This window comes from Siniperca chuatsi, linkage group LG9 (assembly GCF_020085105.1).
Source record: "Siniperca chuatsi isolate FFG_IHB_CAS linkage group LG9, ASM2008510v1, whole genome shotgun sequence".
NCBI classification, from domain to species: Eukaryota; Metazoa; Chordata; class Actinopteri; order Centrarchiformes; family Sinipercidae; genus Siniperca; species Siniperca chuatsi.
The window spans coordinates 11012357-11034857 of NC_058050.1; the positions used below are offsets into that span (position 1 = coordinate 11012357).

A 22501-nucleotide genomic window follows, 5' to 3' on the forward strand; every position below is an offset into this window, starting at 1 on the left:
TTTGCATCACCAAACCATTGCAGAGTTTATGCACATAACAAACACCTACATTCTGCATGCAGTATATTCGCTAAGCAGTATCATATACATATCAAAGGCTTAGATTTGGTATGCAATATAGATTTGGTATGTATGCATAATGTGTGATCAATATCTGTTGCTGAATAAAACATGCTGCTGGCTTTTGACAGGCCGATTTGAAATGGAGATGCTATGCGAATACAAAAGGCTTCAGTGAGATTGGCCCTGAACCCTACACATACCAGCAGTTCACATTTAGACGCTCTCACCTGCACTCTCCATAATGCATGAGCTGCCTGAATATATATCACCCACTGCACAGCTCACTCACACACACACATACTTCCACATGCACAATAATGCAGGAACACACCAGTGTGTGCACAATGAGAATGGCTTATACGCACAAGATAGCCATGCACACCTACATGCTGGCACATATGCACGTGCACATACACACACACACACACACACACACGCAGTCCACCACAGCTGAACACAAAACAACCCGAAGACTCCGACTCCATGGTGAGAATCTGATACTATACATGTAGAAAAGAAAGAAATACAGCAAGAAAAAAAACTGCCCATTTTGTCTGAAAGAAAGAAAAAAGAGACAAAAAAAACTTTTCTGTAATTTAGAAGTAGCGTTTGGCAACCTTAAATGATCTGTTTCAATTTACTGACAGAATTTTGCCGGCAGAAAAACGACACAACATTTTTAAAAACTTTGATTGCTATGAAACATATAGGGGCCACATCCAGTAAACACACACACACAAAAAACTGATAAAAACACACTGTTTTTCTTCTTTGATCAAGTGGTGTGAGAAACACAGGCAGTGCTTAATCAAAACACTGGTAAGCCATCCTGAACTTCTAGGCTTTCAGCAGCAGGAAGCAGGGTCAGGGTTGCTGAACAACTCAGTGTGAACTGGTCTGGAGTTTGTGTGTGTTTTTGTGTGTGACGGCATGTTTGTGCATGTGTATGGGTCTGCTGTTTGTTTGTGAGAGGCCATGTCAGTGGTGTTTGTGGGCTGCCAATTAACACATACAGTTTTTGAAAGGTAGAGTCAGCTGAAGCGAGGAATGAGGAATGGAAAGCTAGAAAAGTATAGACAGTTGATAAACAGTTGATATTGCAGCAGAGCAGATTGTGATTTACATTACATTACATTCTTATGATAGCCAATAGTAAATATGCATTTACAGGGTAGTATGTCTGTTTTAAAAGACAACTGAATTTACTTAGTGCTTCTATCTCTCTCTGTCTCTCTGCCCCTGCTGGTCTTTAACCTTGGCCTATGGTGCTTCTGCCTATCGCAATAAAGTCACCCCTCCTCCTCTTTACTGCCCCCCCTTCTTTCTGCTCCTCTTCCTCCTCCTCCTCTCTGTCTCTCTCTGTCCCCCCGGCACCACTGTTGTCCACTGTTCCACTCATTCATAGTAAACACTATTGATTTTCAGCAGAGAAAATAAAAAAAGGCCATGAATTTTAATGCCCCTATCTGTCCCCTTCTCCATCTCTTCCTATCCCCCTGCCGTCTCCCTTCCCTTCACCCCCCACCCCCCCTTCTTTCCTGAGGGGAGGATAAAGAGATGGGGATCGTGTGTGTGTATGTGCCGTATGTGTGAGTGTAAGGTGGTGGTATATGGGGAGGGGGGTTGCATTACTCATTTCCCAGCTGTGCCTCTCTCACACAACTCCCCCCCCCCCCAACCACCACCCTCCACCCCCCACCCCACCCCCCCAATCCAATGCTTCTCTCCTCCGACGTCCTTCTCCTCGTCTCTCTGTCGCTCCCCTCTCCTCTTCACACCAGCTTCAATTCTGGAGAGTGGAAGCAAACGAAGCTCTCTCTCACACACACACACACACACACGCATACACACACCGATCGTCACACACAGATAGGGGCTGTCCCATCCTGCTAGTGTACACGCACTTAAACAATCACAGGCACACACTACAAGTGATATAACCGACCCTCGGTCAAGGCCACACACAGGTGAGACAAACATATACATATAAACGCCCTGATTTACACACACATAAACACACACAGGCACTATGAGTGACACCAGCCATTAACCGTCACCACATTTCAGCAGAGGCGGAGTCAAGTATTTACATTTCCTTCAGTCTTCACTTTTTTCTTTCCAACAACTTCCTGCTCTATCTTTGCTCATCTCTCTCCTTTCATTCATCTACCTTCGAACGCCCCTCCACCCCATCCCTCTTCTCTCTTTTCTCTACCTCCCTTACCAGGCCTCTCTCTCTTCGACTCTGTGTATTGATTTTGCTATAAGCGGTGTCCCGTTTGCGACAGGTTAGCACAGACAGACAAAGGCAGACTTCATCAACCAGCGTTAAACACAGGAGCCACGTCCTCAATAATCACTCCATCACATAAAAGACGATGAGAGAGAGAGAGAGAGAGAGAGAGAGAGAGAGTGGAGAGGAGCATGTAGAGAGTATTGACAAATAGCGAGGAGAAGAACAGAAGGGAAAAATGGGTGTCATAGTATTTTCAAGGTTGTCTTTTTGTTTTCTTTTAATTTGTAGAAAACACGGGGGAATATTCCACCGCCTGGTTTTGACACTGGGTGATTCATGCATACACAGATGAACAAACTTGTCTTATGTCTTAAAATTTCTGATTCTGTTCCTTTGTTGCATTTGTCCTTTTCTCTAATCAGCACTCTCACACAAGCCTATTTTATCACAACTTGGCACTTGGCACATGCATAAGTTTGAGGGATGCTTCATGTTCAGTGCAACACCAGCTCCACTTAGTATTTTTGGTTAGTTCCAGAGGAGGAATTTTCTTCTAACCTCATTATAACAGGGAGTGTATGTGGACTTTGCTGGTCTTTTTAAAACAGTCTGAATGCATGTGTGTGTTCACATGTGCACGCATGTGTGTGCATTTATCTGTGTGTGTACGCAGACAGTTTTCATCTCCACTTAATCTCCTGCTCCTAATTCAGAGTGTACATTGAGCCGCCTAATAGGATGTGACTGGAGCGCCTGCTGCAGCGCTAGCTAGCTAGCCGCTAATGAGAGGGCAGCCACAGCCGGAGAATCAAAGCGCTTCATCAGCACTCCTAATTACTGTAAACCTCGTTAGCTGGCTGGAGAGCTAACATCTGCTCTCACTAACAAAGTACATCCAAATATAACACGGACCTGGCTTGGTGTGCCCAAGATTCAAAGACCGTGCTGTTACCACACCCAGTGATTTCATTGTTCTAGTCTGTGTTGAAATTGTAATGAAAACAGAGGAGGTTTGTTGCTATTCGGGTTTAAATGAAAAGCAGAGGAAAAGATACAAGTCCAAGTACAAAACTATTTACATTGTAACGGTAATCAATACACATTTTTTTCCCATTAACTGTGGTTACAGAGGGCTGTTAGAAAGGTTGTCTGTGGTGTTCTATAGTACACTGCGGTCTGAGGGTGCTAATGTTGCCCATTTATGAAGCAGCAGGTGTGTGGACAGCAGTTTTCCATGTCCTCTGTCTGTTTTCCCGCTCACCCCCTCTCTATCTCCGATCAAAGCACTTCCTTTCAACCCCCCCACCACCTTCTGCTGTTCCTCTCTTCCTCCTCCACCTCCCCTGGCCTCCACCTTCTCCCCCCATCATAATTTGACTGATGATTACACTTGTCACTCAAGGCAGCATGTGGCCAATTAGGAAGAGGGATGCTGGGGAGGGGCGAGCAGGTTGTGATGTAGGGGGTGGGCGGCAGGAAATTTGGGTTACAACTTTTCATCTCGTGTTCCACTCAGGTAGCTTTTTTAGCTCTTAGCTTTAGGAGAAACAAATATTCGTTTTGGTTCAATTTTCCTTAAGAGACTCAAGAAACACCAAAAAGCCGCTCTTTCGTCCCCTATTTCCGACGCTCCCGCCTTGTCTCACACTCTCTTGGCCACTTCAGTATCTCTCCATGTTCCAGGGTAATCACAGACTCATTTAAAGTCACTTTTGTACACTACCTCTGACTGGTGGTTAAGAGTGCGGCCGCAGACTAGGCTTTTATGGGCCTTAATGTGTCCTACAGACACTTTGGCAACCAGGCTGCTGCCAAAGATGCGGGCAGAGAGAGAGAGAGAGAGAGAGAGAAAGAAAGAGGGAGAGAGAGGACGGGACATATGAGGCCAACAGCCATGGCGACTTAACCAGGCTGAAAAAAGGGGGAATGAAAGAGGATGAAAGAGGAGGGAGGGAGAGGGACATGCACAACAAAATGGACAGAACATGGAAGCATCAAAAGAAAGGGGAGAGAGAGGTCACTTAGTCACTCCTTCGGCACCCCCCGCTCTGTGCCTCCTCCCTCGTTCCCTTTACAAGCAGACAAAGGGACAGAGGGGTGCAGCCCTTGTACAGATAAAGGAGGGGTTTACGCCTCCCTCTATCATCCCCCCTTTCTCTTTGCCCCCTAATATTTATAGACAACCAATGAATATTGTTGGTATGGATAGATGCAGGTAGAAAGGGAGCACAGCTGGGGTAATTAGCAACACATGGTTAAAATGTTAATTTTTGACAGGAAAAAAGTCTATTGGAATATGCTTTTTTAAAAAGTTTTAAAATCAATCATATGTTATTTTTTCTTAACTCTTTTTAATATCCTGGCACTTGCTTTCACAAGCAATGAGAAAAAGAGTGGGACTATGCACTTGTAAAAGAAAGGCAGTGTAAGAGAGATTGCACAAGGGAATGAGAGGGAGAAGAGGTGGTGGAGTACAACAGATTAATTTCAGAACAGGGCGCTCCTGCCGAGAGAAGGATGGAGAGCAGGAAGAATAGAGGGGATAAAGAAAGGGGAAAATGCAGAGAAGAGAAAGAGAGGAGGGAGATTAAACATGCATTCAACTCTCTCTAAGGGCTGAGCTGCTTTTGGAGAGTCCCTGTTGTGTACGTGTGTGTGAGCTGTGTGTGCGCACGCACTCCAGAGGGTGCATTTATGATGATGTGACATTGCTTATAGCAGACATATTCGCTGCCTTCGCCTCAAAACCCGATGGGTAAGCACTTTCATACACCCTTACTCTGAAGGACAGCAGTGGAACCCCAAAGGTTAATAGGACCCCTTCATTATCATAAATCTTATCAGCTAAATGAAATGGACAGAAGGACCCCTGATTTAGTCGCCTGCTCTGCTGGGCTAAGGGGAGACACCCAATCAAACCCCTGAGTTTTATTGGTATTTTTTATTATCTAAATGTACGGGCACATGAGTGGGGTGGCAGAGGTGACAGCCTGTGGCAATCAACAACAAAAAAAGACAGCGGCTGGCGAAAACACATTGTTAGTGTGTTTATGAGACCACAGTCATCTCAGCAAATAGACTGTCCAGACGTTGCATATTTTGCTACGAAGAAATGCATGAAGCTTTGGTCCCGCTGACCAGGGGAATGCTCTGATGTTTGAAAAAATCAGAGATTCTTGAGTGGAAAACAGCACTAAAATCAGCTAATCAAGTGTTCAATATGGTCAGCGGGAGTTCAAGTCTGATGTGGGTAACTGGCAGCATGTGGCGAAGCCCACTCCAACCCTGATCAAAGCCAGGCCACCACTGACCGAGCATCCATGCACACACTCAGAGTACAACGGGATGTCCCCCATGTAGAGGTCAAGTATGCTTGAGTTCTCAGTATATACATCATCTGTTTGTTACTGAAAGAGAGAGAGAGAGAGAGAGAGAGGCACCGAGAAACACAGAAAGAGGTATAAATCAATACCCACAATGGAGTCAGGTGGTTTGTATGTTTATTTCTGCTGATGTGTTGATTAACTGCCCGCACACACACCCACACATGCACACACACTCCGTCTATCTCTCTCTGTATGTGTTCTCCAGGTGATACGTCTGATTAAGTGGTCTGCTCACCCGGCCTCTGATTAGGACTAATGCTGGGCTGTATTTCACTGGACACAACTTACCAAGTGCACAAAATGATTCCCCCGAGTGTGAGTCTGCGTATGTGTGTGTGCCAATCCAATGATAAAGTGTGTAGCGAACACATTCAAGAATAATGGATGGCCTGTAAATACTCTTCATCAAGCTCTTTGGATGAATACGTTTGCATTTGCAAAGTGTCTTTGTTGGAGTATGCATATTTAAAAGCATATATGTAAAGGTCATTGTTCGTTGAGAGAGCGTGTGTTTGAGTGTGTTAATATGTGTGTGTGTGGTAATGGTTATTAATACGCTAATGGCTGATGAGGATGTACTGTATATGTGTGTGTGTCCTGGTCTGTCCTGTTCCCCGGGAGGCACTCAATACCACTCACTGTTGCTAATGAGCTGTGGGACCTCATCAGCATTAATACTACATTAGTCTCAACCAACATACGCATCAATGCACACACACACACACATCCACATACTATATATAAATACAACCTACTGGCGCATATGCACACCTGTGTAAATCTGTAAAAAAGGTAAACAGTTAATAGGATTAAAAGGAATTTTCAAACCTTGCTATAACACAAATAACACAGTGTTATCATTACACACTTGACTGGACTGGATTTGTTTGGATTAATCCAAAACCATGTAACACATTTGATTCCCAAATGCTATGTATCAGTTTACACAGAATATTATCACCATAAGTACATAACAACCAGAGCAGGTGATTACATGCTCAGAAATGAGGCTATATTGTCAAAAACAAGTCTTTTCTGTTGCCAGATGATTTTATTAATATCCTATGATTATTTTTAACAATTTTCTTGAAGCAGGTTTTCAAATGCTGTCAGTTAAACGTAAGACGTCACTGCTGTGGCTACTTTGGGCCCAGTCACATTGTCAAACTGTGTCAGGGGCATCTACGTGAGCCTAATATAAGTAAATAGCCAAACCCATTAGCTTCTGAAGCATTCTGCCATCAGCCTGCTACATTCAGGACCCTGTGACTGGCTCATATACTGCAATCTAATTCTACTACCACAGGGAGAGGAGCGGAGGGAGAGAGAATTGTATTGTGACAGAGAGCAGGAGGGAGTGGGAGGGAAAGGGAAAAGAAGAGGAGAGAGAGGGCTACAGAGAAGGAGAGAGGTAGCTTAATGCAATAAAGCATGTAGTATTGACATCTTTCTCGTGTCTATTGATTCCCCATTATGTTGCTAACAAACCCAGGTTGACATTTTGTCATTTGCAATCATGTTAACACTGCGACTTGCACGTTCCCCTCCACAAACCGATCTATACCTACACACACTAGTTTGCACATGTGCTCAAGCTTGTGCACACACACATATAAACACACTCTCTCTCTCTCTTTCTGCAAATGGGTAAGCACATGCATGGTCTCATATCATGGCGCCATCAAAGACATGTGCCATCGCCCAATACACATGTAGAAATGTCTTGAAAGTAGCCAGGAAGCACAGACACAGAAGTGTAGACATGGTGATTAATGGATTAAGGCTGAACATTTTATTGGAACACGCTACTTGAAATAAAAACATCAGATTGGCCTTACATGACCAAGAAAATTTATGAGGAATTCAAATATTAATAACTGTATGGTGTATGTTACTCTGTCTTAAATTCAGAAACAGAAATAAAGCAACTCTAAAGTCTCAGGTGTGTGTGTGTGTGTGTGTGTGTGTGAGAGAGAGAGAGAGAGAGAGAGAGAGAGAGAGAGAGAGAGAGAGAGAGTGTTAGACGGCATATTGTAGAAGATGGTGGTTAATGGTGTGTGAAAGAAGGTGCATAGCTGAGATGAACTGAATCTAGGTGTTTGTGTGTGTGTGTGTGTGTGTGTGTGTGTGTGTGTGTGTGAGAGAGAGAGAGAGAAAGCAGTCTCCAGTCTCCTTGATGTCCCATCATATCATATCAAGCCCTGCGCAGTGTGGGAAACCTGCGGTTTCTCTTCTATGTCCCATTAAACTTTCATACACCAGTTAATGCTGATGGCTTCACAAACTACTTTACTACACGTACACACAAGTACACACAAATAGTTCCCATAGCAGCGGCCCTGACCTGTACCTTCACAGACACTATGCCATTAAAAATGGAACAAAACCTGGATCAGTTAGAGCAGTTCGCTATCCAGGTGGAAAACGGTTTAACATGCTTGTTTTATGCTATATGATGTTTCATGACAATGTGTGTCTGTGTGTGTGTGTGTGAGTGTGAGCCCCCACAGGGGTTGTGCATGAGTGCTCGAGGCCTGTTGTAACATGAAAGAGAATGAAAACACAGGAGGCAGAGAAGGGTCAGATGGGGCTGAGTCAAACACTCCTGCTGTGACCTCTGACCCCGCACAGAGCTCCAACTCAAAGGAGTCAAGGAGCCGCTATCAGTTAAAGAGACAAGTTACCTGAGAGCTCGAGACAAGAGCCCTACAACTCCCTGGAAAACCAGTGTGTGTGTGTGTGTGTGTGTGTGTGTGTGTGTCTGTGTTAAAATGTTCTGTGTGAACTACCAGTGGAGGTTGGGAAAGCACAGATTAGAGCTCTGGGGCACAACACCTGAACTGGACAACAAGTTACTGAAGACACCTCTGTGGTTTGTCGACTCTATCTTGGTGTTTCTGTGAGTAAAAACGTTCATGTGATGCCGTCCCTTGTTGTTTGCCAATGCACAATCCTTGAAGAAACAACAGCGCAGTCCTGTTTCAGCTATGAGATGTTAGACCCTGTACCTTTTAGGGACAAACCTTTGAAAAGGACAGCACCTTGTACTGTGTTATCAGAACGGAATAAAATCAGCATAGCATTGTGAATCACTGTTATCACACCATCTAAGGAATCCAGCAGCCTGTGTACACATCCCATCAGTTTCCCTGCTTATTCAGATGCTGTCCCTGGCCCGGCACACTGCAACATAATGGCTCATCCGTGGTTTACTCTCACCTCTCAAGCTCAAACTGGGTTTTCCTCTCCCTCCTCGTTTTTCACTCTGTCATCTACTCTTACTTTCACCCACTTCCCTCTCTCTCCCGCTTTCTCTTTCCACATTTTTTTTTTATCTCATTCTGACATTCGCCATTTTTCAACGTATGGCGCGTGAAAACTCCTCCTCCCCGGTCCCCTCTCCTTCCTCTCGTCCTCCATCCAACCCCTCTTCCCTCTCATCTGTGTGTATATCTCTAGAGATATGGTGGGTAACAGGTCCCTCTCATCCCTCTACAATCTTTTCTCTCCCCCTCTATCACCTATCACCTGGCATCTCTGAAATCAAATGGGCTTGAACTGATCTGGAAATGAGAGGGGAGCTGTGCACTAGGGTGGGGATGTCTGGCCCTTTAAGAGCCCATTAACTGGCTAAGGTGCACACCAGCCACATTTAAGCACCATTACCTCTGAAAAGCAAGTTGCTGTATGTATATGCATTAGTGAATAGCTTCAGTACTGAAATAAGCTGGAAATAAAAGCCCATTGGCCTCATATGGTATTTTCCCTCACTTCCATATACTCTGCAGTCCTTCAGTGTGCTCATACAGGACAGAAAACACCTAAGAGCCAGTGCATCTTCCCCTCTCCAAAGATGTAGTCGGGGGGGAAAGGGCTGAGCAGCTGTTGCATGTCTGAGAAACAGTCGAAGCTGGACTGGGCTGCAGCTCAGTCAGTGACACACTAAAGCCAGCCTGGCTGCTCCCACCATGCGTCCTTTTATTCCGCTTCAGCGCAGACGAAACGCAGACGGCGCCCCAGCCCCAACCGGCACCCTCCTCCCTCCCTGACTCCGCACTCCCTCTGCTCCTCGGCTTTCAACCGTGCAGCAGCCAAGCAGCAATGGGACACAGAGATGTAGTCACTGGAAGTCTATTTCTAGCGGTGTTTACAAAGATGCGAGCCTTGTCCCCTAACCAGCATGCAAGTCAGAGCAAAACCAGTCACCACAGCGAATCAGAGATGGTTGGCATGCTCAAAGCCGAGTCACTAACAAATGATCTACATGAATAAAGCACAATCGCAAAACAATATGAAATAAAAACGAGAGAAAACGGTGTTTTCTCTCTCTCCTCTCGTACGTTCATACTCCTCCATGCACCTACTCTCTCCTTCTATCTCCCCCTCTCCCTGCTTCCACCGGCCCAGGAATCGATCTCCGCAGGATCGATAAGTTGGCATGAATATTCCCTGCCTGCCGAGAGTCTAGTTGGGGAGAGACGGAGGCTGAGGCTCAGGCGCAGGCAGTGGAGGAGAGGGGAATGATGGGGACGGAGACAGGAGGGAAAAATACGCGAAGAAAGGAACATTGGCGGCGTGGAAATGAACCAGCACACCGGTGGAACAGTGGCGCATCGTTCCACAGAATGGACAGCAAAAACGGACATTTTACGCAATTTATTTTCAATCAGTCTGGACACTCCAGTGCGCTCGAGAAAGCTTCTTTGATTTGAACAACCGCCCCGCGAGTGTAAAGGACTCTGTTTAAGCCCACAAAAGGAGCCGAAGGAGTGTGTGTGCGTGTGTAAGTGGGTGTGTGCGCCGACTGCTCTCCCCGCTGCAAGTGCATCGGTACCGAGCAAGGCGGGGCGGGTCTGCATGGCTGAGTCTGACCGACATGGAGGATGTGTAGCAAGGAGAAGAGAAAAAAATGTCTTACCGGAGTTGGAGCGGGGAGCCAGAGGGGACTTGAGACGCCAGGCGTTGAGGTCAGGGGCAGTTCTCTGAAACACGAACGGCACCGGCAAGGGAACAAACATGGTCTTCCTCCGGCTTCTTGTTTTGATTCAGATAATCTGACAGAAGAGCTGTAATAAGATCTGTCCTCTTCTAAAGCTTCTGTATCTTCGTCCGTTTCTCTGGTAGACAGCTTTGGGGAAATATTTGGTATGGAGAGCTCACAACATTCGCCGTTAGGTGTGTACACATGTAGCCCAGCTGCGCACTTTTATTTACATTTGTGGATGTCGACTGGTGGCCGGCATTAGTTTTGGTGTAAATGTGCATAGAACATATATGTAGGATGGTCCCTTGAGTGCAGCAGTTAGCTTACAGCCCAGACTAACACACAGACGGATAGACAGGAGATCAGACCTCACTTCTACAGGCTACAGGAAAAGTTGTGTTACAATTACAGGCCTCTTGTAGTAGTTTTATAATAAAAGGCTATGTGTCACCTGCCTGTCGTTGATGCACCTGCGTCTCTCTGTTACCTTTGCACTGCTAAAGCGTTCTCCTTGAGTAAACATAGAGGCCCGGGAGCTTATTTTATCCTCTTACTCCTCACCAGAAATGTTTCCTATTGGTGTGAAAAGGCATGAGAACAGTCGCTAGCCTTCTCCTGTAGCATCCCCGGCCGGGCTTAGCTTTGGTATTCGCTTTGCAATTTAAAACACCACAGTAAATGATGAATCATAGAAACGGACAAGACAGTGTAAAAGGCCAGCAGAGTTATAAAGTCTTATTTGGATTTCTGTAGTATTTGGTTTGATCTATTGTATTTGGTCTCTAGCTGCACGCGCTCCTTCTCCTCTCTCCTTTGCATGAAGGCTACATGTAAGACATTCATCCGCTCGCGCATAGCAGCGGATCACGTCGCGAGCACATTTGAAACAGCTTCTTTAAAGGCTATCATCAACAAATAAATAAACAAGTGGGGAAAAGGCTGCACGGGCACACACACACACACACACACACACACACACACACACACAGAGACACACACACAGACACACACACACACAAACACAACGCGCGCGCTTGGCCCTGACGCTCCTCCTCCCTCGCTCTCTGTCACAACTCAGTAATTAAAACGCAATCAATCGATAGATAAATAAATAAATAAATACAACGAATAAATAAATTATTAAAAATACTACAACACAAAACAACGGAAATCAGAAAGCGTATATTATCCGGTTATGGTCTCCCGTTTTATCGGAACACTTGCCTATCTCCGTCCATCCGTCTGTGTGTCTTTTTTGTCTGTCTGTTTGTCCCCGTTATTATTTGGGAACCCCAATAGCTCATTCGACCCGGCTCCCTCCAGGATTGTAGCGATCTGCCACTAGGCTGGCCGCAACATTGAGGCGAGAGAGGACCCGCTACTACTCACACATCACCACCCCACCCCCGCACCTCCCTCCCTCCATCCCCTCCCTCCTCCCTCCCACCCACCCCCATCTCCCTCGTTTTCACTACCGCTGCAAAAGGTATCCTGTATTGATTTCTGGATTTTTTCCCCCCTCTTAATAATACCGGCTATAATGATGCCAATGGTGATCAGTGCATTACTACCGGCCTGCTTGGGAAGGGATGAAGACCCGATAAGAGAATCCATGGATACCTATTGGTGCTTAAGGCTAATACCTACTACTATACCCAGCATGCACACAATTAAGTTATCTCATCACTGCTGCTTTTAATAAGCCCCCCTGAGCGGACGAGGGTGTATCATTAGATTATTCGGATATAAAGACAAGAGCGACCACTGCTGTTCCGAGCATGAGAAATATGAAGCTGGTTTGCAGCCTGAAAGTACATATAGGCGGATTTTTAACCAATGTAAACTAGGTGAGATAAATGCAACATATGCATGAACAATTTTCATGCTTGCATTTTAAATACGTGCTTAAAATGTACACAATTTACAAATAAAAATACATATGGGAGTCTGGGTGTCAGAGGATGAGCTCCTCCATGATAGAGGTGATCACCACCTCCACCTCCACCTCCCTCCTGCTCCCGCATCTTGTTTCCTCCGTCCGGGCCACGCATGTCGGCCTCCCCAGCATGCCTCTCTTCCCCTCCTGCCCTCTCCCTCCCCGGCACCGACATGTTACACGCTGTCAATTACAGGCCAGCATCAGTCAACGCCGGGCGCTTACACACCAGATTATTGTCGATATAGATTTTTAAATAGAAAAATCTATACCTTAAACATCGCAGTCAATACGGGCAAATCAATAGGAATGAGTGAGCTCTTGGTCCTGTAGGGCCTGAAAGCCCCATCCCGCAGGAATGTTTATACCTGCTCACTTAATGCTGCGGGTGATTAGGCCTGTTTTAATAGAAATTGCACATAAAATAAATTATTTTGCTATCATCACCAGACTTGTCATTTTCACAGTCATCATCAGACAACCATATTGTCAAGAAATGTGTGCTGCAAACTGGCATATTCTTAATTATGAAAAATGTGTCATCTTCTGTAGTAGACAACCAGGTTTTATTGTCCTCCCTCTGCTTCATGTATGACAGATGACATCCACAGGTCCAATGAGGGAGAGGAGAGGAAGGGAGAAAGAGGAGGACAGAGAGGAGACGAAGAGGAGAGAGAAGGAAGGGAGACAGAGGAGAGAGAGATGGAGAGTAAGGAAGAAAGGAAGGAGAGGAGAGGTGGAAAACTAATACTAAGGAGTAAGGTGGGGAAGCAAATGAGAGAGGAGAGGAAGGGAGGTGAGGCAAGAAGAGGAGAGAGGAGAAAGAATGAGGGAAGGGAGAAGTGACTAGTTGTCCTTCAAAGACCCCCTTTTCTCCACAGAGGGAGCTATGTGCGCCCCCTTTCCCTCCTCCCTATACTCCTTCCAGACAAAAGCAATTATTTCTTGTAGAATGTAGTGTGGTTGTGCGCGTCTGTGGAAGAGAGGAAAGGAGGGAGGGTGTGTGAGATTGAAGGAGGGGAAAATAAGATGGTGTTGGAGGGGTAGAGGAGGATGGGGAGCTGAGGAGGAGGAGGGATGCGAACACCTACAGCATCCACCCCATTCGTCCTCCACACACTCTCCTGACCAAACTCTTCTTTTTCCTCCATCTGACAAAAAAGACAGCATAACAGAAAACTATGAACACAACTAAAAAGACGCCAAAACACCTGGACATGCATTTCAGATGAATTCACACACAGGCAGAGGATGCTTGGATGTCATTGTCCTACAGTCGATGTTGGACCTAAAAACTTTTAAAGTACAAACAAACTCTTTTTTTTCTTTCTCTAACTGGCTTTTTCTCTCTCATACAGGTGGACAAGTAGACAAGTAAAATACACACACTCAAACACACAGAATACAAAGGCTATGATACCTGGAGATGGCATCTATCTCGTTTATCTTTGATTCTGTCCATCTGTCTGTCTGTGTTTAGGACCGACCACCTGAATTCAGCGGCTTGCCCCCCCTCAGTGTGTTTCTTGCTTGGTGCCTATAGGGCCCCTGCAGCGAGTCAGTCTCTACAGTTTCACTCCCCAGGGACATGGAGAGACCCATGGGCCCAAAGAGAGAGAGACAGAGAAAGAGAGAGAGAGCTCCCCTGGGGGGGGCGCTCCAGCCAATAACCCCTGCTGGACCGCTCTCATCGGGAGCCCACACGGTCGTGATTGTCCACCTCCCTCCCTATCAAGCCTCCCAATCCATACAGAGATATATAGCTGGTTCCATTGTTTTCCAGGCTGTATCTTCCCCCTGCTGTATTGAAAAATGCTCTTCCAAAATTGTCTCTCTTTCTCTCTTTGCCTCTATTTTTTCAGAAAGAGAAATACTGTAATGGATGTAATATGGGATACCGGATACCAGCAGTGAAGTCCAGCAATCAAGGAAGATTATTGTATATTTGGTGTACAATATATACTTTTTATCATTGCAGAAATTAAAAAAATTATATTTCTAAAGGAGGGCCCTCTTTAAATCTGTATTGGCTTTCTACACAAGAATGGTCACAATGTTTTTCTATAAATTACAAAATGAATATGCCTTTTAACGCATTCAATTTCGAGCACTTTCTACATTTTGTCTATGCTGTACTATGCTGCTCTACTATGTTTACTAAAAATCATATACATTTTTAAATTTGTCATATTGTTACAATTTCAATATTTATCTTCTGCAAAATGTATAAATTACTGTTAGAGTAGGGACTATACTATTTATGAATTTGCTCATGATGGCAAATGTGCTTTTCATCTGTTGTCCATTTGTTAATATATGGACATCTTTTACATTACCTGGTATTTTATTACAATTCTTCCTGCGATCATTAATGTATGAAATGTAAATGCAAAATTAAGAAGTTAATAAAAAGTTGCAACCTTTCTTTGCTCTTCTTTGTATAGTTGACAAATGGGAACAATTAATAACAACGTATTTATTATAATTTATATTTCTTTTATGCTGACTATTGTTATTCTGTAACAATCAAATGCAATTACACTACACTTCCCAAGAAAAGGCACAATATTAATGTAATGGCTTTAATTAATAAAAAAGTCATGTTAGCTTGTTAAAATGTACTTCATTTGCAGATGGTGGTTTGGTGACGTGGTTTTTCTCTCCAATACTAGTTACAAACAAATTTATTTATAGAAAACAATTTTTTCAATTCCTCTCCACAGCATGTTTTCCATGTCGTGTGCTGTAGGTCAGGATGTGGCATGAAATATTTATCCAATCAGAAAGAGCCAGAAGTATCTTTAGGCTATGCATTAGTCATAACATGGGCCATACATTAGTCATATAGTTTATTGCACTCTTGGTAATTGCCTGTTATTCATTTTGAATGATTGATTTGTCTGGTTGAAAATACAGTGTTTGAATATTGAACAAAATTATTTTTATTGTTGCAGAAGAAGCAACAGCAGGTTCTAATTGAGAAATGGTTCTTTTGCCTCCATGAAACAGTGTGTATCTATCAGACTGCATGTGTGTGTGTGAAAAGTGTTGGTGTCTGTGTGCTCGTGCAGTTCTTTCATTTGCACCTTTCTGTGGGTGGGTTTTTCTGTGTGTGTGTGTGTGTGTGTGTGTGTGTGTGTGTGTGTGAGACCCAGCTCATCCGTGGGTGTTCGCATCCATGTCATGGTCGTAGTTAAATGGTGATGTCATGTTGACAAACGAGCTAGTTGAATTAAATTCTCACTCATCAATAACGGCGAAGGTAGGGAATCAATAGCAGCCAACAGTGGCGTTACTGGCTCCGTCAGTGGCCTAACAAGGCCCTATTAGAATGGACAACGCTCTCTCACTGTCGGCCCGTCCCATCTCAACCAGCAGCACGAAGTGTCAACGCACTCTTCTCATATCCTCTCTGTACACACACACACCAATAACACACAGCAAAATGCAATATTCACATAAAGCCATGCTCTGACATGATGTATAGATTTGTCAAGATAATATGGATATGATGCATGGGCTTTTATGAGGTTTGTTTGTTGGTGTCTTTGCCAGTGTGTGTGTGTGTGTGTGTGGGTGTGTGTGGGTGAGTGGGTAAGTATTGTTTGTGCATTTTGGTTAGTGCCAATGGCAAGTTTGTGCAGGCTTTGGATCCCAATCCCAGATCCAACCAAGATTCAATCAATCCAAGAAGACACACATGCGGAAGAAGAAAAAGTGAGCCATATGCGTGTGTGTGTGTGTGTAGATGTCAATGCCAATTCACAGCCACACACAAAAGTCCCACATGCACACCAAGAGTGATAAAACTTAAATTTAGATACACGCACACAAACTCAGATACACATGTTGAGACAGAAAATACAACAAGACAGACACACACACACACAAACCATGACTGTACATCACTATCTCCTTCCTTTCACTCCCTGCATCCCTTCACTTTCCCTTCCCTCCCTTTCCTTTAGCGTACAAGCAGCTGATCCAGCTAAAGCCCTTGTTCTTTCTGTATTCCTTGTCTTTTTTATTAGTTTTTATTAACTTTGCCTCCCTCTCTCTGTCAGCACTCTCAATAATCAATGCTGATATATTGCCAATATACAGCTCAGTCCCACGTGCCATCTTTCACTGAGGCGCTGTTATTGGGGGAGATTGGCCCAATAATAATGATATTTATTATAGATATTTATTATCTGGGTTTGTGGCAGTGCTGCGGACGCACCCTGCTGAAGACTTACATGCCGGCAAACTCACCACACAGACACATAAACCCACACACACACACACACACACACAAGAACACACATATACACATAATCTCTCTGGGGCTCTTTAATTTACACTGGTAATATCAGGCGATTATTCCCCACACAGATAGTGTAGGGTTATCAGCAGTGTTACCACACAGTGGCTATAACCGTCTATGTATTCACTCAACATTATAGAGTCCACTGCACCTGTGTGTGTGTGTGTGAGCGTGTGTGTAGAGCCGAATGTTCACCTATGGCAGCCTACCGGTGCTGAGCAGTGTTTAGAAGCCAAGGGAGGGTTGATGGGAGGGGTCAAGATTCAAACAGCGCTTGGTCAGGGGAGGGGATGCAGGAGAGAGGGGACTGGACAATCTGGCCTCTCGCCCTCCACCCCGCTTCCTCCTCCTCCTCCACATACACACACATAGATACGCACACTCTCCAACCCCCCCAGGCCTCATCTACACCCCCTCCACCTCCCTCCATCCCTCCAGTAGCCAGGGCCCCAGACGGTAATCCACCCCAGTGCTCCTCATCCTTTCATGTATTGATTTCCTCTCCTGCGCCACGGTTACTTGTCGCACCCACGTCATTGGGTCCCGGCTGCTTCTGCTACCACCCCCTCCCTTCTCCGCCTCACCCGTCCACCCACCCTTACCCCCACACCATCTTCAACAACAACAACAACTCCGGGGAGAGTACACCCAACCCATCCAGGGGAGAGAAAGACAGAGGGGGAAGGAAAACGAGTGGGAGGGGGGCTAAAGGGAGGAAAAAGAGGGCAGATAAAGCACTGCAGTATTTCAGCAAAGCAACCAGCATTTTACAGGGATAGAAACAAACAGGAGAAGATGGAGAGAGAAATAGCAGGAAAAAAAATCTGCCCCTGGGGGTTGCAGAGGATATTGTTGAAATTATCAGAGTGCGACACATGCTGGAAGTCCATGGCGAGAGATTTATTTCAAATTTGTCTTTGACAGTGAAATTCATCACTGAGTAGGCCTGTATCTGCTCTAATTCTATAGACACAACTGGATGAATCCGAGGAGCCATGGTTCCATTTTGTGAGAAAAAAATCTAAAATTCATTATTAGAGCTGCAACAATTGACGCAACTAATCAATACATTGATAAATCGATTAGTCAATTGACAGAAAATTATTCTGCGATAATTAATATAATAATTAATTTTGTTTTGAGTCATTCCCTAATAAAAAATGCTTCTCACGTGAATATTTCCTGCTTTTCTCTGTTTTATATCCTTGTAAACTGAATATATTTGAGTTTTGAACTGTTGGTCAGACAAAACAAGATGTTTGAAGACGTCACCTTGGACTTTCAGAAATTACACAGATTTTACACCATTTTCTGACATTTTGTAGATCAAACCGATCTATAAGACATCATTATCAATAATGAAAATAATTGTTTGTTGCAGCCCTATTTATTATTCATTATCAAATACTTCAAACTAAAAATACATAGGATCCAGTCTGCTCAAATGATCCTATCCTTAGCCATCATTAAAATCTCACACTTTTTGACAAAACTCTTAACATGACCGTTGATATAAATTTGTTTTTTAACATCCATGTGATCAATATGTGCTCAAAAGTGTATCTCAGTGTGTGTGACATCCCTGAGTGAACAGATGAAGTATGTATGAGACTGCAGGCTGGGAGTACGACAGGTCAAGGTTATGTTTTGAGTGTGTATTGGACAAAGTGTGTGTCTGTCTCTGTGAGTGCGTGAGAGGTGCCTGTGAGCCCAAGGACAATGTATGGGTACGAGTGCATTGCTGTTGTACTGTTGTGTGTGTGTGTGTGTATGTGTATGTGTATGTGTGTGTGTGTGTGTGTGTGTCTGTCTGTCTCTTGATCATAGGTGTATATGTGCATGAGCTGAGAGAGCCATGTCCGTGTGTCAGATGTGGTTGTGTGTGTGCTGAGTCTGCAGGTTCCTATTTCTCATCTTAAAAAGCGGTCAGTAAGAGTGACCATCAGGCAGTTGGAGCCTTATTGTCTGCGGGAGCCTGCATGTGTGTGTGTGTGTGTGTTTATACATGTGTAATCTCACATGAGTAAAGACACGTATTCTTCATTTATCGATGCGTTTTCCAACCAGCATGTGGTGCGTGTGAGAGGCTGTTTCTGTAAGGCCATCCCTATCACCAGAGCAAACACAGGCCCCATCACTACAAAGCAAACAGCAGCTTGGCCCAGCATATGCATTTAAACACTTTATCTCTCATTGTCTAGCCAACACACACTCTGCTATGAAATAATATGTTATTTTACATTTTCTACAGCCAGCAGAAAATGTAAACATTGAAAGCTTAAATAAAACAGCCTCGTCTGTCAGTGTCATCATCATCACTGTCATTGCCAGCTTCACCATCACCATAATAATGCAGCTATTAAAGAGCAATCTTTAAAACATCATACATTTAATGTCACTGCAGTGCAGCATTACATTATCTCTGACGACGGTAGTGATATTGAAGTTTTTCCTCTCCATGTTGCTGACAATAGTTGCTTTTCCTTGCTTGCCATTTGAAAGCACTTATCTTAAGTGGATCTATGGAGAGTAAATTGTAATTGCAACACAGTAATGTTACATATGGTCCATATATTGTGTGTTGTGCAAGGCACTCAACTGCACGCTGAGAGAGAAAAGCATCAAATGATTTTAGAAAGGTTAGCACAATTTGGTCAAGTACAGAGGCTATAAAAAGAAAATGCTATCAACTGAATCTCTGAATTAAAGTCTCAACACTTAAGCCAAGAAAAGGTCAAATGCACACACAGACGCACACACACAAATATACAAACAGATGTAAAAACACATACTGTATATCTTCTTGTGCACACATGAAAGGAGACATAGTTTAGTTCGCATTTAGTCTATCACACACACACACACACACACACACACACACACACACACACACACACACACACACACACACACAGAGTCGGATACAGCCAATTAAGTCCACCACCTTCAGAGAAACACCAGTGGGCATGTAAGATTCGGAGTCCAGCGGGCCTCTAAAGCCTAACACAGTCATAAGCCAGAAATAACACACACAAGTCTCAAATAGGCTCTGCAGAACATGTGAAATAGCAAGTCAAAGACAAAACACTCCATTCCATCTCTGACATTTCCAATATCTGTCCATCCCTCATAAACCTCTATTCATCCATAAAGTGACTCATTCTTCACAGATGAACATGTTCCATCTGGGCGGCTACCAGGCCGGCAACTCACTGCCAGTCCCTCCTGCTTGTTATAATTACCAAATTATTGATTCTCTTTACATTTTACAGCTTTTCGGCTGAGATACAGCCAGACGTGTCCAAGATAAAAAGGCTTAAATCATGACAATACATTGCAGGTTTGGTGTAATGATTTAAAAGTAGTTTATCTATCAGTGTTGTTTGCTCTTTTGTTTCTTTCTCTGCATGTATCTACCTGCGCTGTGTTGGGAAGCTTTTTTAGTCGACTTCCCCTCACAGCTCATAACTCTGTTTTACCTCCTCACCTCCTGCTCTCCTTCTTCTTCTCTCACTCTGTTAATTCACTACACTGTCACCGGTCAGTGTATTTACCTAACACCAATCTCTTTTTTTTCCCTCTTCCTCTCCTCTCAATCCTTTCCTCCATTTCTGCCCCTGCAAACGGTGAGACTCTGTGAGTGAGTGTGCAGGAGATTTAGAGCGGGGATCAATAAGAAATTTAAAAATCAATGCACTTAGCGCCAGGAAATCAATGGGCCTAATCGGGATGCCAATCGGCCCAGTCAAAACAATTAAGAGGGAAGAAAAATGTTTAACAACCTCCTCTCTCTTGCTTACATAGACACAGGGGAGAGAGTGACAGAGAGAAGGAGGCCTAAAGAGGAATATCAGAGGCAGACAGAGAAGGATGAGATGGAGTGATATATGGGAAGGAAAGGCTCAGGAGAGAAAGCTCAAAGCTTAGACTCAAGGAACGCAGAATTGGAGGGAGGGGCGGAGAAAGGCAGGGAGCGAGGGACAGGAATGGAGATAAAGAACAGTAAAAAGGAAGAATATGATGCAGTGGGGTGACAGTCATGAAGGACAACAGAGGAGAAGAGGAAAAGCTGAAGGATGTGGGTGGAAGGACACAGTCAGATTTTTCATCCACACTTTTCATATGATTAGTCTGGTGTTTGTTCCAGAAAGAAAAAGAAACTTGTAACAGGGCTGAGGGTTACAAATAAGGTTACGGTCTATGATCAGAAACGTAAAAAGAAAAGTAATACCCTCCCTCTGGAAGTGGCACTATTTGGTTCATCAAAGACATCCAAACCAGCTGCTCCCATATGGTCAGACACAGTGCAGTGTAGCACTCATTCTTGCCAGACAGCCAATCAACTGACAGCCGAATCACAAACAACCAACACTTCCAAATCAACAACATCAAAAAGGAGACATTTTTCTCCCCGTTGGAGCGTCCAATCACACCGAATGTTTGTCAGCCCGGACACCCAATGAGGAAGCTGGGACTGAGTGCGGGAATGGCAGAACGGGTTGGTGGGTGGTGGGGGGGCTAATTTGGGGTCAATCAATAGATCTCCCCTCTCTATCTTCTGCCTGCTCACCACGCTAAAATCAATGGGAAAGCCAATAGTTCCCCGCCCCAGTGTGGATTAGTGAACACACAACTAATCAGCCAGTCACTGAAACTGACATCTCAGCTATTAACCTATTGATACGGGACACACGTGTTGAACACACACAGACATACAGAGGCACATTCCAATACAAACATCTGCTGTAATGACGAGCAAAATTCCTTCAGATCTGAACACACCCAAACACACTGACGGGCTCTTTGAAGGTTAAGCTGTGTTTAAACAGCAAAACCATTCATTGTAAATCAATAAATAAATAAAATAGCAATAAAATATCATGTAAAATTATAAATATTCCCAAACAATACAGTCTTCTTTGTGCTTCTTCTATACATGTCTTGTCCGGTGGTGTGATTTAGAAAGCATCACTCCGAGCAGCAGTGATGAGGTGTTTTACAATTAGACTGACCAACGACTTCGACAATGTCCTCTGATTCAGTCGCAGCCAGGAGCCATTTAGATTTTTTTTCAGCCTCTTTCTGTCCTCTCCAGTCCGACATCACATCACATCACATCAAATCACGTCCCTCATCTTTTCTCTGGGATCCCTGGCTTTAAGGGTTAAAGGGGAGACTCAAAATGACTCTGTGTGGATGGCAGCTTCACGCTAATTCAGGTTTCAGCCACTGGCCAGCCAGCACCAGCCTCCGTTAAGGAAAAAGGCAGTATGTGTTAGAGAGGGAGAGTGTGTGTTTGCTTGTAACATGGTGGCACTCTGCAGGTTCGGACTAATGTATAAATTTGACATATAAAATAATAAACAGCAGACGCATGCTGAAATTTCAGGAATTCAAACGTTACCTTTTAATATAATCTACAGAGCTGATTTGAGAAATATTTCACAAAGAAGCTGATAAGTAATTTAAAATATGCCTGTCAAAAATCACATTAAGAACAATAAATTGCGCAACTTAAAAGAAACCATTGAGTTTTTTGTGCCAAAACACCTCGCTGAGTCTCCTCAGGAAGATAAAATAATATGTACCT

General features: G+C 44.1%; 1 protein-coding gene and 1 long non-coding RNA gene across 12 annotated transcripts in view; one reads left to right on the forward strand and one right to left on the reverse strand.

Annotated features, from left to right (window-relative positions):
* The window catches only part of pou2f2a (POU class 2 homeobox 2a), a 66159-nt gene that overhangs the window by 33886 nt on the left and 9772 nt on the right, over positions 1 to 22501 (reverse strand). For 3 of the 11 annotated variants that reach the window (XM_044208911.1, XM_044208903.1, XM_044208899.1), the window contains exon 1: positions 10604 to 12009. The exons of 1 other annotated variant lie outside the window; for it this stretch is intronic. In XM_044208911.1, the coding sequence (XP_044064846.1) occupies positions 10604 to 10703 (100 nt within the window). In that variant the 5' untranslated portion in view covers positions 10704 to 12009. Of the gene's footprint in view, positions 1 to 10603; positions 12011 to 22501 lie in introns of those variants that run through there. 7 more of the 11 variants (XM_044208908.1, XM_044208904.1, XM_044208900.1 and 4 more) reach the window with 5 other exon arrangements.
* On the forward strand, positions 13839 to 15028 carry LOC122882115. The gene is made up of 2 exons (XR_006379284.1): positions 13839 to 13979; positions 14086 to 15028. It is a non-coding gene; the product is annotated as an uncharacterized LOC122882115 (long non-coding RNA).